Consider the following 13,659-nt stretch of genomic DNA (forward strand, 5'->3'; position numbering starts at 1 on the left):
CCAAAGGTCCATTCTCCAACCCCCCGGGACGGCCAGGATACCGCTTGTGGAAACGTTCAGTGAGTCGGGGCGCAAGGACGTCCGCTGCCCAGACCCATTCCCGGTCCCCCAAAGCGAAGTCCTTCCATTCCACGAGGTACTGCAACTTCCCCCTGTGGAGTCTAGAGTCCAGGATATCCGCCACCTCGTGGTGCTCCCCCCCCGGCAGGACCTCGGGCGCTGGCGGGGAAAACACGGGGTGCCAAACGTCACCGTCCGGAGTTTTTTTTAGAAGGCTCACGTGAAAGACGGGATGGATGTGCCGGAGGTTCTTGGGGAGCTTGAGCTTGACCGAAACTTCGTTGATCGGGGCCAAGACCTCGAAAGGCCCCAAAAACCGAGGGCCTAGCTTCTTGCTGGGCAAATTCAACCGTAGGTTCCGGGTGGAAAGGTAAACTCGATCCCCCGGTCGGATCTCCTCAGCTGGTCGTCTCTTCCGGTCGGCGTCCTCTTTCTGCGCTGCCTTGACTTTGTGGAGCTGCTCCTGCAGCGACTTCCAGCAGCTCCCGGCACGCTTCCCCCACTCGCGAAGGTCGGCCGATTCCCGGGCGGGGACCTCTCCAAGCTCCGGGAAGTGTCTCAGGTCTGTCCCGTAGACGACGGCAAAAGGCGACATCTCCGTGCTGCTGTGGTCTGCGTTGTTGTACGCGAACTCGGCCAGGGGGAGCAGGGGCACCCAGGTGTCTTGATGATAGGAACCGAAACACCGCAAGTACTGCTCCAGTACTTGATTAACCCGCTCGGTCTGCCCGTCCGTCTGGGGGTGGTAAGCGGAGCTCAGCCCTTGCTCGATGTCTAACAGGCGCAGGAAAGCTTGCCAAAACCGGGACACGAATTGTGAGCCCCGATCGGAAATCACCTTGTCCGGCAGCCCGTGCAGTCGGAACACGTGATCCAGGAACATCCGAGCCAACTGTGAAGCACTGGGGACACTGGCGCAAGGAATGAAATGGGCCTGTTTGGAAAATAGATCTACCACCACCCAGATCACCGTTTTCCCCTTGCTGGGAGGCAAGTCTGTTATAAAGTCCATGGAGATCACTGACCACGGCCGGGTCGGGACCTCGAGCGGGTGCAGCAGACCTTTCGGCTTGCCAACCCCCGGCTTGCAGGTCAGGCAGACAGGACAACCACTGACGTAAGCTTTTGTGTCCCGCCGCAGACTGGGCCACCAAAACCGCCGCCGGGCCAACTTCCGGGATTTTACGAAACCGAAGTGCCCGGCGGTCTTAGCATCGTGGCAGAGGCTGAGGGCTTCCCGTCGTAGCCCTTCCGGGACGTAGACAGCCTCCCCCCTCCGCCAGAGACCGGAGTCCAAAATCAAAGAGTCCCGGAGCTCAGCCAGCTCCTCGTCTGTCCCGTAGGCTGCCACTAGGCGGTCTCGGAGCGGGGCGGTCGCCGGGTCGGGCTCCCATTCCTCCCTGGCCCGACGCCTAGTGACGACCCCCCGTCCCAGCTGCTCCTCACCAAACACGGACCTGGTGCAGGGAGCGTACCCCTCCCCATAATGCGGCAGACGGGAGAGGGCGTCCGCGAGGAAATTTTCTTTGCCGGGGATGTGACCAAGCTTGAAATTGTACCGCGAAAAAAACTCCGCCCACCTCATCTGCTTGGCGTTCAGGGATCGCGGTTGCCGGAGCGCCTCCAGATTCTTGTGATCTGTCCAGACCTCGAACGGCTCCTCTGTTTCCTCCAGCCAATGCCGCCATTCGGTGAGGGCGAACTTAATCGCAAACGCCTCCTTCTCCCAGGTAGACCAGTTCCGCTCCGTTTCGGCGAATTTTCGTGAGAGGTAGGCCGCCGGCCTCAGCTGTCCCGCCTTGTCTCGCTGCAGGAGAACCGCCCCGGCTGCTGCGTCGCTGGCGTCGACTTGTACCACCATCGGCTGGGTTGGGTCGACGTGCAGTAGCGTGGGCTCAGACGCGAAAGCTTGCTTGAGGGCCAGGAACGCTGCCTCCGATTTCTCATTCCAGCCGAGCGCTGCGCTGGGCCGCGTGGCGCGAGGACCTCTCCCCTTGGTACCTAGCAAGTCCGTGAGGGGAGCCACTACGGAGGAGTATCTGGGGATGAAGCCTCTAAAAAAGTTAGCAAACCCCAGGAAGCTTTGTAGCTGTTTCCGGGTGCGGGGCCTTTCCCAGGCCAGCACCGCCTGCACCTTCTCGGGGTCCATAGCTATGCCCTGGGATGAGATGCGGTAGCCCAAATAGTCCAGGGAGGGACGGTGGAATTCGCACTTAGCCAGCTTCACGTATAGGTGGTTTGCCAGCAGGCGCTTTAACACCTCCCTCACCAGGGTCACGTGCTCTTGGGGATCTTGGCTGTAGATCAGGACGTCATCCAAATAAACAACCACCCCCTGAAACAGAAGGTCCTGCAACACCTCATTAATTAGACTCATGAAAACCCCAGGTGCCCCGCTTAAACCGAACGGCATCACTTTAAATTCGAATTGTCCCAATTGACAGTTAAACGCTGTTTTCCACTCATCCCCCTCCCGGATGCGTACCCGGTAGTACGCCTCCCTTAGGTCCAGCTTAGTGAACAGAGTCCCTTTGCCCAGCCGGGCCAGCAAATCCGGGATCAGCGGGAGGGGGTAAGCGTTCCCCGCTGCGATGGCGTTGAGGCCCCGGTAGTCCTGGCACAGCCGTCGGGACCCATCCTTTTTCCGGACGAACAAAACTGGAGCTCCCATGGGACTGGAAGCGGGCCGGATGAAACCTCGGGCCAGATTTTTACCCAAAAACTCCCGGAGGTCCTTGAGCTCACCCTCACTCATCTTGTAGATGCGCCCTTTGGGTAGTACCGCCCCCTCTGGGATGTTGATAGCGCAGTCCGTGCGGCGGTGTGGGGGTAGCTCGTCCGCTTCCCGCTCGCTGAAAACGGCTGCGAGGTCTCGGTACTCTGGCGGGACCTCGGGCTCTGGTTTCTCCTGCTGCGCCGCCGCCGCTCCCCTGGGACGCGCCGCCGTCCTCTTGTGGCTGGAATTCTCGTGGGGGACCCGATGCCGTGCACCCACCGTCAAGTCGAACTTCAGGGTCCCCGCCCGCCAGTCCACCACGGGGTTGTGTTCCTTCAGCCAATCCAGGCCCAACACCGCCCGATATCCCGCTACGGGGACCTGGATCAGCCACCGCAGCTCTTGGTGGTCCCCTATGTGGATGGCGATAGGACCCACCTCCTCCCCGAAAGGTCCCCCCTGAATCGGGCTGCCGTCCATCTGGACGAAAACCAGGGGAACCTTCCGAATGCGCTTCGGTAGCCCCAAAGCCCGGGCTATCTGGGGGTGGACCATGCTGTGGTCGCATCCAGAGTCCAAAAGAGCCTCCCCCACCCAACTTAGTCCGTTCTCCGGGTTCCGGAGCTCTAAAATTACCACGTTCGGAGGTCGCGCCTCATGCTGTAGGGGTTTTCCCTCGCACCGCGGGACCTGCTGCCCGGCGCCGTCTACAGCAGGTCCTGGCCGTTTCCCGTCGCCTGGGCGCTTCCCGGTTCGTTGCGGAGGTCCTCCGCCCGGCGTGCCTGCTGGGGGCGTGTCGCACCTCCCCCCTGGGAGAGCCCGCGGTCCTCCCCCCCTTGCCGTTGGCACGCTGCTGCGAAATGTCCTGACCCCCCGCATTTCAGGCACAGACCTTCCCGGCGTCTCCTTTCCCGCTCGGGGTTCGGGGGTCGTTTGGGGCGAGAGTTGTCGGGGCCCGGTCTCGGCGCCTCGGCTGACCCGCCTTTGGCCTCCCGGGGGGGTGCGGCGGCCCAACCCAGGCTGGCTTCCAGCTTGGCGACCACAAAACACCACCCCTCCAGTGTAGACAGATCTTCTTCCGTCCCCTTGATCACGGCCCATTCCCTGAGCTTCGGGTTAAGGCCCTCCCGGAAGTACTCGATTTGGGTCTCCTCGTTCCAGGAGAACACCTTGCCTGCTTCCCTCCGGAAAATGTCTATATAGTCCATAACCCCCCTAGTACCCTGTCGAAGTCCCTTGATCCGACTCTTTGCCTTGTCCTCAGCCTGGGGGTCCTGGAATCGTCGGCGGAGCGCGACCACGAAGTCCTGCAGGTCCCGAGTTGCCGGGTCGCCGCGCTCGGCCAACCCTAGGTACCACTGACCCGCCTTGCCCTGGAGACACGAGGCCACCCCCCAGACCAAGTCCTCGGAGTCCTCATACCGGTCTCCATACCTCCGGGCATGCGTCAGCGCGTGGAGGAGGAACTGCGGGAGGTCGTCCGGCGTCCCGTCGAAACGCGCCTTAAGCTCTGGGGGGGAACGTTTTGGAGAGTAGTCCGACCCCCTCCGGATCCGGGATTCTCGGCGTCCGCCGTCTCGTCCTGCTCCGCTCCACCGGCTACCAACTTGCCCAACGACGCTGTGCCGCTCCCTGCCTTGCACGTCGCTCCTGCGTTGGTCCGGCTCTCGCCGCCCCGTCGGCTCCCCCGCTCCCCCGAGATCCTCTGCTGTCTCGCCTCTCCGCTGGCCGTCTCGCCTACTTGGGACTGAAAACTGCTCCGGGTCGGGGTCCGGGGCCCGCTCACCAGTGCCGGGCTCGTCCTCGTCGCTGGAGACGTCCTCACTCGACGAGATCCCTTCCGCCGTTGTATTACCAGTCCCTCCGGGCCCGGCCCGAGCTTGCTCACGGGCTTCAGCTGCCTGCAAGCGCTTGGCCAAGTCCGCCATGGCCCGCCGCAGGTCCTCTAGGGATTCCTCAGGTCTTACCAGGCGAAGCGCCTGCCTCAGCTGGGTGTCCCAGGTTGGGGCCAACCCCCCAGACCTCGGCGCGCTCCCCGCCGTGCTTGGGAACCCCATGGCCCGGCGCCTTCCCTTGGCCGCCGCTGCCGAGGGTCTCGGGGTCCCGGACAGCTGCTCCTGGCCCCCCGATTTTCGGAGGAAATCTCCCGGGGACATTAAACTCATGTTCCCGGGGTTCGTGGGGGTCGAGACCGCCCCGTTGCTTGAAAACGCCATCTCTGGATCCGTCCCGATAAGCGCTCGGATGCGATGCCGACCCTGGAGTTCGGTGGGAAGCTCTTACGATGTCGAGGACCCGCTTGCTAACTGAAAAAACAGGGTGCCCCTTTGAAGAAAACGTCACGCCAGGCCTGGTGAACGATACAACAGGAACAAGCTTTATTTCAGCAACGTGGAGTCCGCTGGTATGGAGTAAGAGCTTCCACCGAACTCCAGGTGGAAGCTCCCTTTTATACAAAACCCACCTCCTTAGGCTGTATTGCCCCACCCAGTACTTGCGGAGGGAACATGCTGATACAATCATGACTCATGCACATATGCGAGGTTTTCCGGGGTTCCTGATGGCCCATTTTCCTGGAACAAAGGGCCATCTCCGGGCCCTTGTCAAAAGGTGGAGGGGGACATTGAGGTTCTTTAGCGGCCATTGCCACCTCAACGATCGGGTGGGGCGCCCAGCTGCCGGCTTGCCTATGATCACCATGCCCTACCTCCGTGATCGCGGGCGCCTCTGATGGCGGGGTTCGGTCCGGTTCCCAAGCCACCAAGGACCGAACCACGACAATTGTCTATGTTTGTATGTTAGGCCGTTCCATGTATCCCCCCGTGATGTTATATGTAAACCACCCTGAGCTGTATGGAAGTGTGGTATAAAAATCAAATTAATTAATTACTTAATTAAGTAATACCGTCAGGTTAACTTGCTAGCTCTCAATAAACTCAGTCTTTTGCACCAAGTCAGAGATTCGTGTTTTTGAGCAATCTGAAGAAACCTTACACAACCCCAAATCTAAGAGTGACAATGTAAGAGAGGAGATTAGGGAACAGACGCTCTGGGCCCCAGCATCAGCTGAGGAGCAGACCAGAAGGCCTCACAAGGTCTCAGCATGAATGTAGTCAGCTAAAGTAAGAGGAAACTTGAGCGACTTTATCCAGAGAGAGCTGCCTCTAGAATCTGACATCAGAAAATTGGCCTTTTTAGGTGAACTGCTGATGACATGAAGGAGAAGCTGAAACGCTCTGGAGAGCCATCTTCTTTCCTTTTGTAGTCCGTCTAAAAGCCAGCCATCCATCCATCCATCCAACCATCCATCCATTGTATTTATATACCACCCTCCCCTGAGGGGGGTATATAGTGGAAAACTGCATTTCCAGGACCTGGAGGTCAATATTTGTGTATGCTGTTGTCTGTTAGTCCTCTGACCCCACATATTCTTGACCAGTCTTTTAATGCAATTTGATTCAAATAATTATGATTGAATTTACAAGGCTCTCCCCATTCTGTCTTCAGGCTCACAGCTGGCAGCCAGGAATAAAAAATCCATACCGTGGTGTGGTTGTGTGGCCGGTCCCTGAAAACATTGAAATCACTGTGACACTTTTTAAGGTAAGCATTTTAAAAAAACAACTGCTTGTTTGCAATCAGGGATTAATGCTAAACAAGAACACTTGTTTTATGGCCATTAATGCTGAAGTTTGACGCATGCCCTATGGCCGGGTTGCCCAACCTTTTTGACCATGCGAACACCTTTGGAATACTGACACAGGATGGTGGTTGAAATGGCTGCCCCAAAATGGCTCCTGCAGGAGGCAGAGCCAGCCATAAAGTGGCTACTAGGGTTGTGCGCGGCGATGTCAGGATTGGCCTTTCCAGGCCGGTGCAGCCAGCGCCACACCGTGGGGCATGGGGGGAGATGCAGGTGCCAGTGCGTAACTCGGCGCACATAAGCAGACATGAAGCTCTGCATGTGTGTGTGTGTGCTGAGTTACGCACCGGCGCCTGCACCTCCCCCCACGGCGTGGCACTGGCTGCGTCAGCCTGGAACTGCCAATTTGGACGCCGCCGTGCTCAATCCTACTGGCTCCTATAGCTTTCCTTTCAGATCCCTGTGCTGGGGTGGCCCCTGCTGCCAAAGCAGTGCTTTGAAAGAGTATGGAGATGGCAACATACCTCTGAGCATTAGAAGATGCCCCCTGAAATGCTGAGCTGTGTGATACTTTAAGTCAGGCTTTCTCAACCAGGTTTTCAGGAAACCCCTGGGGTTCCGTGACAGCCCTGGAAGACTTTCCTGAATGGCAATCAATTAATTTTTAAATATATATTTTTTAATTTGTTGAACATTTATCGGGTGATATAATTATACATGGTCATGTTGACCCGTTACCCCTCTTCCAAAACAGGGGGTGATGGGCCTGGTGGGGGTGGGAAGGGGAAGGACCCCAAGTGGGTGTGGACACAGCTCTGCTTCCGGACCATATTCTGCACTTTTGGGGTTTCCCAAAGCCTGAAGAATGTTTCAGGGGTTTCTCAAAAATGTTGAGAAAGGTTGCACTAAGTCCACTGAAGGCAGTGGCTTAGATGAGTGTAACTCTGTCTAGATTTGAACTGTGAGAGTCCCAAATAGGTGTGACTCAGTCACACAAGATATATATTGTGATACCTTGTATATAAGAGCCTCTTGTGGCGCAGAGTGGTAAGGCAGCAGACATGCTGTCTGAAAGCTCTGCCCATGAGGCTGGGAGTTCGATCCCAGCAGCCGGCTCAAGGTCGACTCAGCCTTCCAACCTTCCAAGGTTGGTAAAATGAGTATCCAGCTTGCTGGGGGGTAAACGGTAATGACTGGGGAAGGCACTGGCAAACCACCCTGTATTGAGTCTGCCAAGAAAACGCTAGAGGGCGTCACCCCAAGGGTCAGACATGACCCGGTGCTTGCACAGGGGATACCTTTATCTTTACTTTGTATATAGGTAAAGTTGGAGGGAGGCTCCTTGGAAGATGGCTGGATCCATCTCAGAGAATTTGTAAAAACTGGTGAGTAAATTGCTGAGAATATTTGGAAACTGCATTGATTGAAAGCTCCCAAAAATTTAAGCTCATCTTTGATTGCTGCCGGTCACTGGAAATGTATCATGGTGGGAGAAAGTGCCATCAAGGCCCAGCTGACTTACAGTAATGTTTTTTTCCAAGCAAGAAACATTCCAAGGTGGTTTGCAGTTGCCTGCCTGCGTACAACGACCCTGCTGTTCCCAGATGGATTCCCATCCAAGTCCTTAATAGGGCCAGCCTTGCTTAGCTTCTGGCATCTGATAGGATTGGGCTATCCTAGGCTATCCAGGTCTTTGCAAACTGCATCACACAGGAATTTAGCTATTATTATTATTATTATTATTATTATTATTATTATTATTATTATTATTATTATTATTATTATTATTATTATTATTATTATTATTATTAGATTTATAGCCCGCCACTCCCTCCCTATGAGGGCCAAGTGAACTAAATTCCAAGGAAGATGCCCAAATGGTAAACATTTCAGCCAATAAAGGTGTGTCAGCATCCATCTTTTTTTCTGTCAGCCTTAGGGATAACTGATAGTTCAAAAATATCTGATTATTGCTTATCGGAGAAAAATGTTATTTAGAAAAGTTGCCCAGAATGAAGCTTTGTTGACATTTAAAGAATTACAATCAAACTTGCCATTTTTTAGAATCCAATATGTTCCTTTAAAATAGAGATCAAACTGTGTCTGCACTTAGAAATATATTGAAATAAAGGGGAAAGTAGTTGGAAGTTGACAAAGTGCATGAAGCTGTCAGGATAGCTTAATCCTTCAGCAGAAACCACGAGAATAATCACAGGAGTAAACAAGCCCCGACCAGGACAGATAAGATAATAAAACAAAGTGCAAACAGGACAGGATTGTGGAAATCAAGATACGCAGAAGAAGAAGTGATCAAGGTAGAATCCTTGTTTTTTGTGTAATGGACGGTGTCATTTATGTATCTTTGTGATATTAAAGCCTGAAGGATAACTGGCTGCCGTTTGTCAGTGATGTGGCTGAATCTAAATCAGGGCTGTGCAGGGAAGGGAAAGGAGCTTTCATCCTTGAGGCCTGCTGGAATTTGCTAATTGTAAGTGGCGGTGGGAGACGGGGGGTTAAAGGAAACCAGCGGGAACTATATCGGATCAGAACAGGCAGTGCTGAAGTAGATAGTCCAGTGACCAGACATAATGTAGGGCAAATCATTTACTGGTGTATGAAGAGGAATTTGGTGAGATTTGTTTGTAGTGAATCCTAGCCCTTCTGGAATCCAAAGTATAGTCTGCACAGGGCTTTTGACCCAGTCCAAGTTTGAATGAATCCCGTCTACACTGAATTCAATTTGCATTTTGATTTTGGGCACTTTAAATTTTCCCTCTGCAACAAACATGATTGATTTGTGGTGACCCTACCTTTTCCTCGCAATATCCTGGAGTGGATATAAGCCTTGATATTTCAAAAACTGCCGTGAGTAAATGTGCAGCTCTTTGTTTTTTGCAATTTAGCATCCTGCCTCGTGCCTCCAACACTGTAGCAAAGCAGTCTACCCTGATTGCCCAGGGCGCCAGTTCAAAGTCTTCCTGGTTCATGGTTGCCAGCCTTGTCATAAAGTGACTGCGCTCCAAAAGTCCTAACTTCTCTTAGCAGAAATTTGCCTCTGGGATGTATTCCTCCTCCTCTGCTGTCGCCAATCCTCTCCCTGCCCCCCTCGTTCAAGAAAAGAAATAAAGAGACTCCTGCTGTGCTTGGCTCCCGTCCCCCTTCTGAGCTTCCCCAATCAAGTGCAGAACATTTCCTGTTTCAGTGGGCGGGGGGGGGGACACCCGAGTTCAAATCGATCTGAATTCAGCAGGATCCACAAAGAAATAAACAAAGTCAGTGCAGATAGGATCCAGCATAATTTTCCTGCTAATTTATGTTACTTAATTTGAACTAGGGGGGAGCCTAGCACAGCCAGGGGAGTGAGGGACAGGGCTAGGTTCCTACCAGAACACTTTCCTGCTCTTGTGCTTGCAGAAGGGAAATAACAACAAAAATTAACCGCAAAGATGGAGGATATGATTTATCCACCAATTCTTTTTTTTTTTCTTAAAAAAATAATTAGTGCTCACTGGTTTTTAAAAATTGTGGAAAAACTGCCTAGGATTTTGGTGCAGTTTGTATGTGGGAAGCAGTTTTCCAGGGAATCCTTGTCCTGCAGGGTCGCCATAAGTCGACTGCAACTCAGTTGCTCTTTTAATCAATAGTAGCCCCCCAGCTGGGGGGGGGCAGTAACCCTGGCTGAGAAGGACTGCTCCCAGTGCATGCAAGACAAGTCAGGAAATAGGGAGTGGGTCACGTGTTCTCTACTAGCAAGAAGGGGGGCTAATTTTATACCTTGCCTAGCCCAGTCTTGTCAGGTCTTAGAAGCTGATCACGGTCAGCCCTGGCTAGTATTTGGATGGGAGGCCTCCGAGGAACACCAGGGTCGTGACATGGAGGCAGGCAGTGGCCAACCACCTGTGAACGTCTTGCCTTGAAAACCCAGTGGGGTCACCATAAGTCAGCTGTGACTTGACAGCACTCTCTTCCACCCGATTTTTGTACCCGTTTACTCTGACTGCATCCAAAATAACTACTGGTCTTCTGATTCTGTACTTACATTAATGCCAGTAATAGTCCCAACTCCCCCTAGGCGCATATCTTTGAAGACTGTGCAATGGCCATTTTTGGCCACTGTTTTTCCCTCTTGAGCAGTGGTTCTCCACCTTCCTAATGCCGCGACCCTTTAATACAGTTCCTCATGCTGTGGTGACCCCTAACCATAACATTATTTTTTTATTTACTTATTTATTTATTAGATTTTTATACCGCCCTTCCATACGGCTCAGGGCGGTTTACACGTAACATCATACATGGAACGGCCTAATATATAACATAGTCAAATACAACAGTAACCTAACAGTGGTTCTGAACAACACAATATCAGTGATCTTACACAACCACAATATAACAGGAACAGTAACTTAGATAAGGCCCTTAGAGAGGACAGACTGGAGGCAGTTTTAGTTCTTTTCACCAGCGATTCCCCAAGAGAGCAGTGAAGGTCTGCCATGTAGTTCTGCCAGCCAAAGTACTCAAACGGCCCTTTATCCCAACCGCAAGGGCTTGTACTGATTAGACGCTCAAGATCACCGCCAAACTGCTGGACTGTTATTCTTGTAGTGGGAAAGTCTGCCGATAGAACGTTTTGCTGATACACAGTGATACAGAAATCTGAGACGACGGCTTCATAAAACATAGGAAATGAGCTGGGCAGAATACGGACAAGCCACGTGTTTTGGGGAAATGCTAACCACACGTGAAGCTTTCTTATATGGAATCAGACCATTTCTGAACCTCAGGCTCAGTATTGTTTACTCAGACTGGCAGTGGCTCTCCAGGGTCTCAGGCAGGGGCCTTGCATGTCACCTCCTGCCAGATAACTGGAGTTGCTCCCAGATTATTTAATTGGACACGTCAGGTAGTCAACCTGGGACCTTCTGCATGCCAAGCAGATGCTCTACGACTGAACCATGCCCCCTCCCCATTCTGAAATTGTGAGTGGCTGTTGAAATGGTGTTATTGTTAGGATTGGAGAGTAAGTCTGGGCTTTGGTTATTCATGAGGATGTTAAGTGTGGTCTCTTAGCAGCCACCTGCACATGCTGGAGACCCTACTTATGCATTCAGTTGGAGTGGGGGATTTGGCTGACTGTTTCACAGAAGCCATAGCCTCCTCTTGAGCAAGGGACATGACTCTTATGGTAGACATCACACCTCCAAAAATGCCCTTTCTGGACCACCAGAATTAGCTCGGAAAAGATCTGTGGGAGTTTAGACAGCAAGGCTGAGTAGGAGCGCCAACTTCCAGATGAGGCACAGACATCTCCCGGCGTACCTGAGAGACCGTCCCTCTGCCTCTACCCCCCAAAAGAGCATTACGCTTTGCCACTGCCCACTGGCTGGTGACCCCTGGCCCCAAAGAAGCACGTTGGTCCTCAACGAGGGCTAGAGCTTTTTCCATCCTGGCCCCCACGTGGTGGAACGAGCTCCCCAAAGAGATCAGGGCCCTGCCCGAACTCCCAAAATTCCTCAGGCCCTGCCAAAGGGAGCTCCTCCGCCAGGCATTTGCCTGAGACCGACCACAGGCCCCCCCTCAGACATCCCCTCCATGGCCTGAACCAGTCTGGCCTCTTTAAGGGCCTTAGCTAAGTTCCATTCCTGTTATATTGTTTAAGATCACTGAAATTGTGTTATTTAGATTATTGTTGTTGTTGTATTTGGTTATGTTATATATTAATTCATTCCATGCATCCCCCATGTTGTACGTAAACCGTCCTGAGCCATAGAGCTTCTCTATAAGCCAATGGGTCTGCTCAGCACCACCCAGTCAAAGGTTTGTAATGTCTGGACCTTCCCTTGGTGGGAAATGTAGAGCCTTTAGTAGTTTAATATTACACTTGCATAAAGTTCTTTCAAGATGAAAGGACTTGTATATTCCGCGGCCATATCCTCTTACCAATTCAGAATCCAGTCCTGGTTGCCAATTGTTTATGGACCAAACACCGAGCTTTAAAAGCCTTGTCCAACACATCTGAAGGAATACCCTCCTGCTTGTAAAGATCTGCTAGAGACACTGCACTACTCTTTCCTTTCTCATCTTCATGGCCACTTCTGAGCACATGTTCTTTTGTGGTCCCCATAGTTATGGAACCAGCGGGAATTCAGAACTGAAATTCAGACTGAGAGATCGAACCCGCTGAGGGAGTGTCAAAGTTATTGTTGAAGTGCTGTTCTAATTGTTCCAGTTGGTGTGTCGTTGTTATTGTTATACTTATTATATTGATTTTGATAGTGTTCTATGTAAATGTTCCAAAATGTTTTACGTAAACTGCCCAGAGCCGTAGGGAAGGGTGGTATAAAAATATAAATAAATAAATAAACAAATAAATACCAGGGGTAGTCAAACTGCGGCCCATGGACTACAATTTGCTGGCAGGGGCTCATGGGAATTGTAGGCCATGGACATCTGGAGGGCCGCAGTTTGACTACCCCTGTTATATGCTCCAGAAGACCTCGAAGCCCTGTTTCTTTTACTGACTATTGTGACAAATGACTCCATCCTGCTGTTTTAGATTCATGTTAAAGCCTTATGAATATTGAGGAGGTGTACTAACATCCGGCACTGGAAATTGTATTACAAGATGCTGTCCATTGAAAAAGAATGGATATATGTCTGGTTGAATGGTAATTGCCACCCGGTTATGGGAGCTCCTTTTAGAGTCTCGGGGATGAGATGCTGGAGTTGGCAGTTGAGGAAGGTTGAGAACTGTATTAGTCAAGGCTGAGAAAAGGGCACTGTAACTGTGGGAGCTTGAAAGAGAGAGTTTACTGTTATGTAGATTAGTAAGGGTTGTTTAGACTAGCGATCCCCAACCTGTGGGCTGCCGACCACATGTGGTCCGTCGACTAATTGGAGGTGGGCCGCGAAGGACACCTACTCCCCCCCGGCCCTTTAATTCACCCCCCCGGCCCTTTACAACACACTTTCGGTGTCATTGTCTCCCGTCACTCCCAGATGGGACTATCTCGTTGCAGAGAAACAAGCTCAGGGTTCCCATTGATTTGTCATTGTCATGAGTTAAAATTCCCATGAAAATAAAAGGTTCCTTATGTTCATTGTTGTGGCGTGTCTGTATCTTATTTTGAAGGGATGTTTAAACATTACCATAGCGATCAGAGAGCGTTAGGGCAGTGGTTGAGAGTAGAGGAGTAAACTACCCCCCCCCCCACCGGGCCACAGTAAAATTGTCAAGCATTGA

At 52.2% G+C, this 13,659-nt stretch overlaps 1 protein-coding gene across 7 annotated transcripts in view; it reads left to right on the forward strand.

Annotated features, from left to right (window-relative positions):
- EHBP1 (EH domain binding protein 1) overlaps positions 1-13,659 on the forward strand; it is a 383,927-nt gene that overhangs the window by 67,638 nt on the left and 302,630 nt on the right. For all 7 annotated transcript variants that reach the window (XM_077315418.1, XM_077315449.1, XM_077315434.1 and 4 more), the window contains exon 4: positions 6,284-6,379. In XM_077315418.1, the coding sequence (XP_077171533.1) occupies positions 6,284-6,379 (96 nt within the window). The remainder of the gene's footprint in view (positions 1-6,283; positions 6,380-13,659) is intronic.

The sequence above is a fragment of the Paroedura picta genome, chromosome 1 (assembly GCF_049243985.1).
Source record: "Paroedura picta isolate Pp20150507F chromosome 1, Ppicta_v3.0, whole genome shotgun sequence".
NCBI classification, from domain to species: Eukaryota; Metazoa; Chordata; class Lepidosauria; order Squamata; family Gekkonidae; genus Paroedura; species Paroedura picta.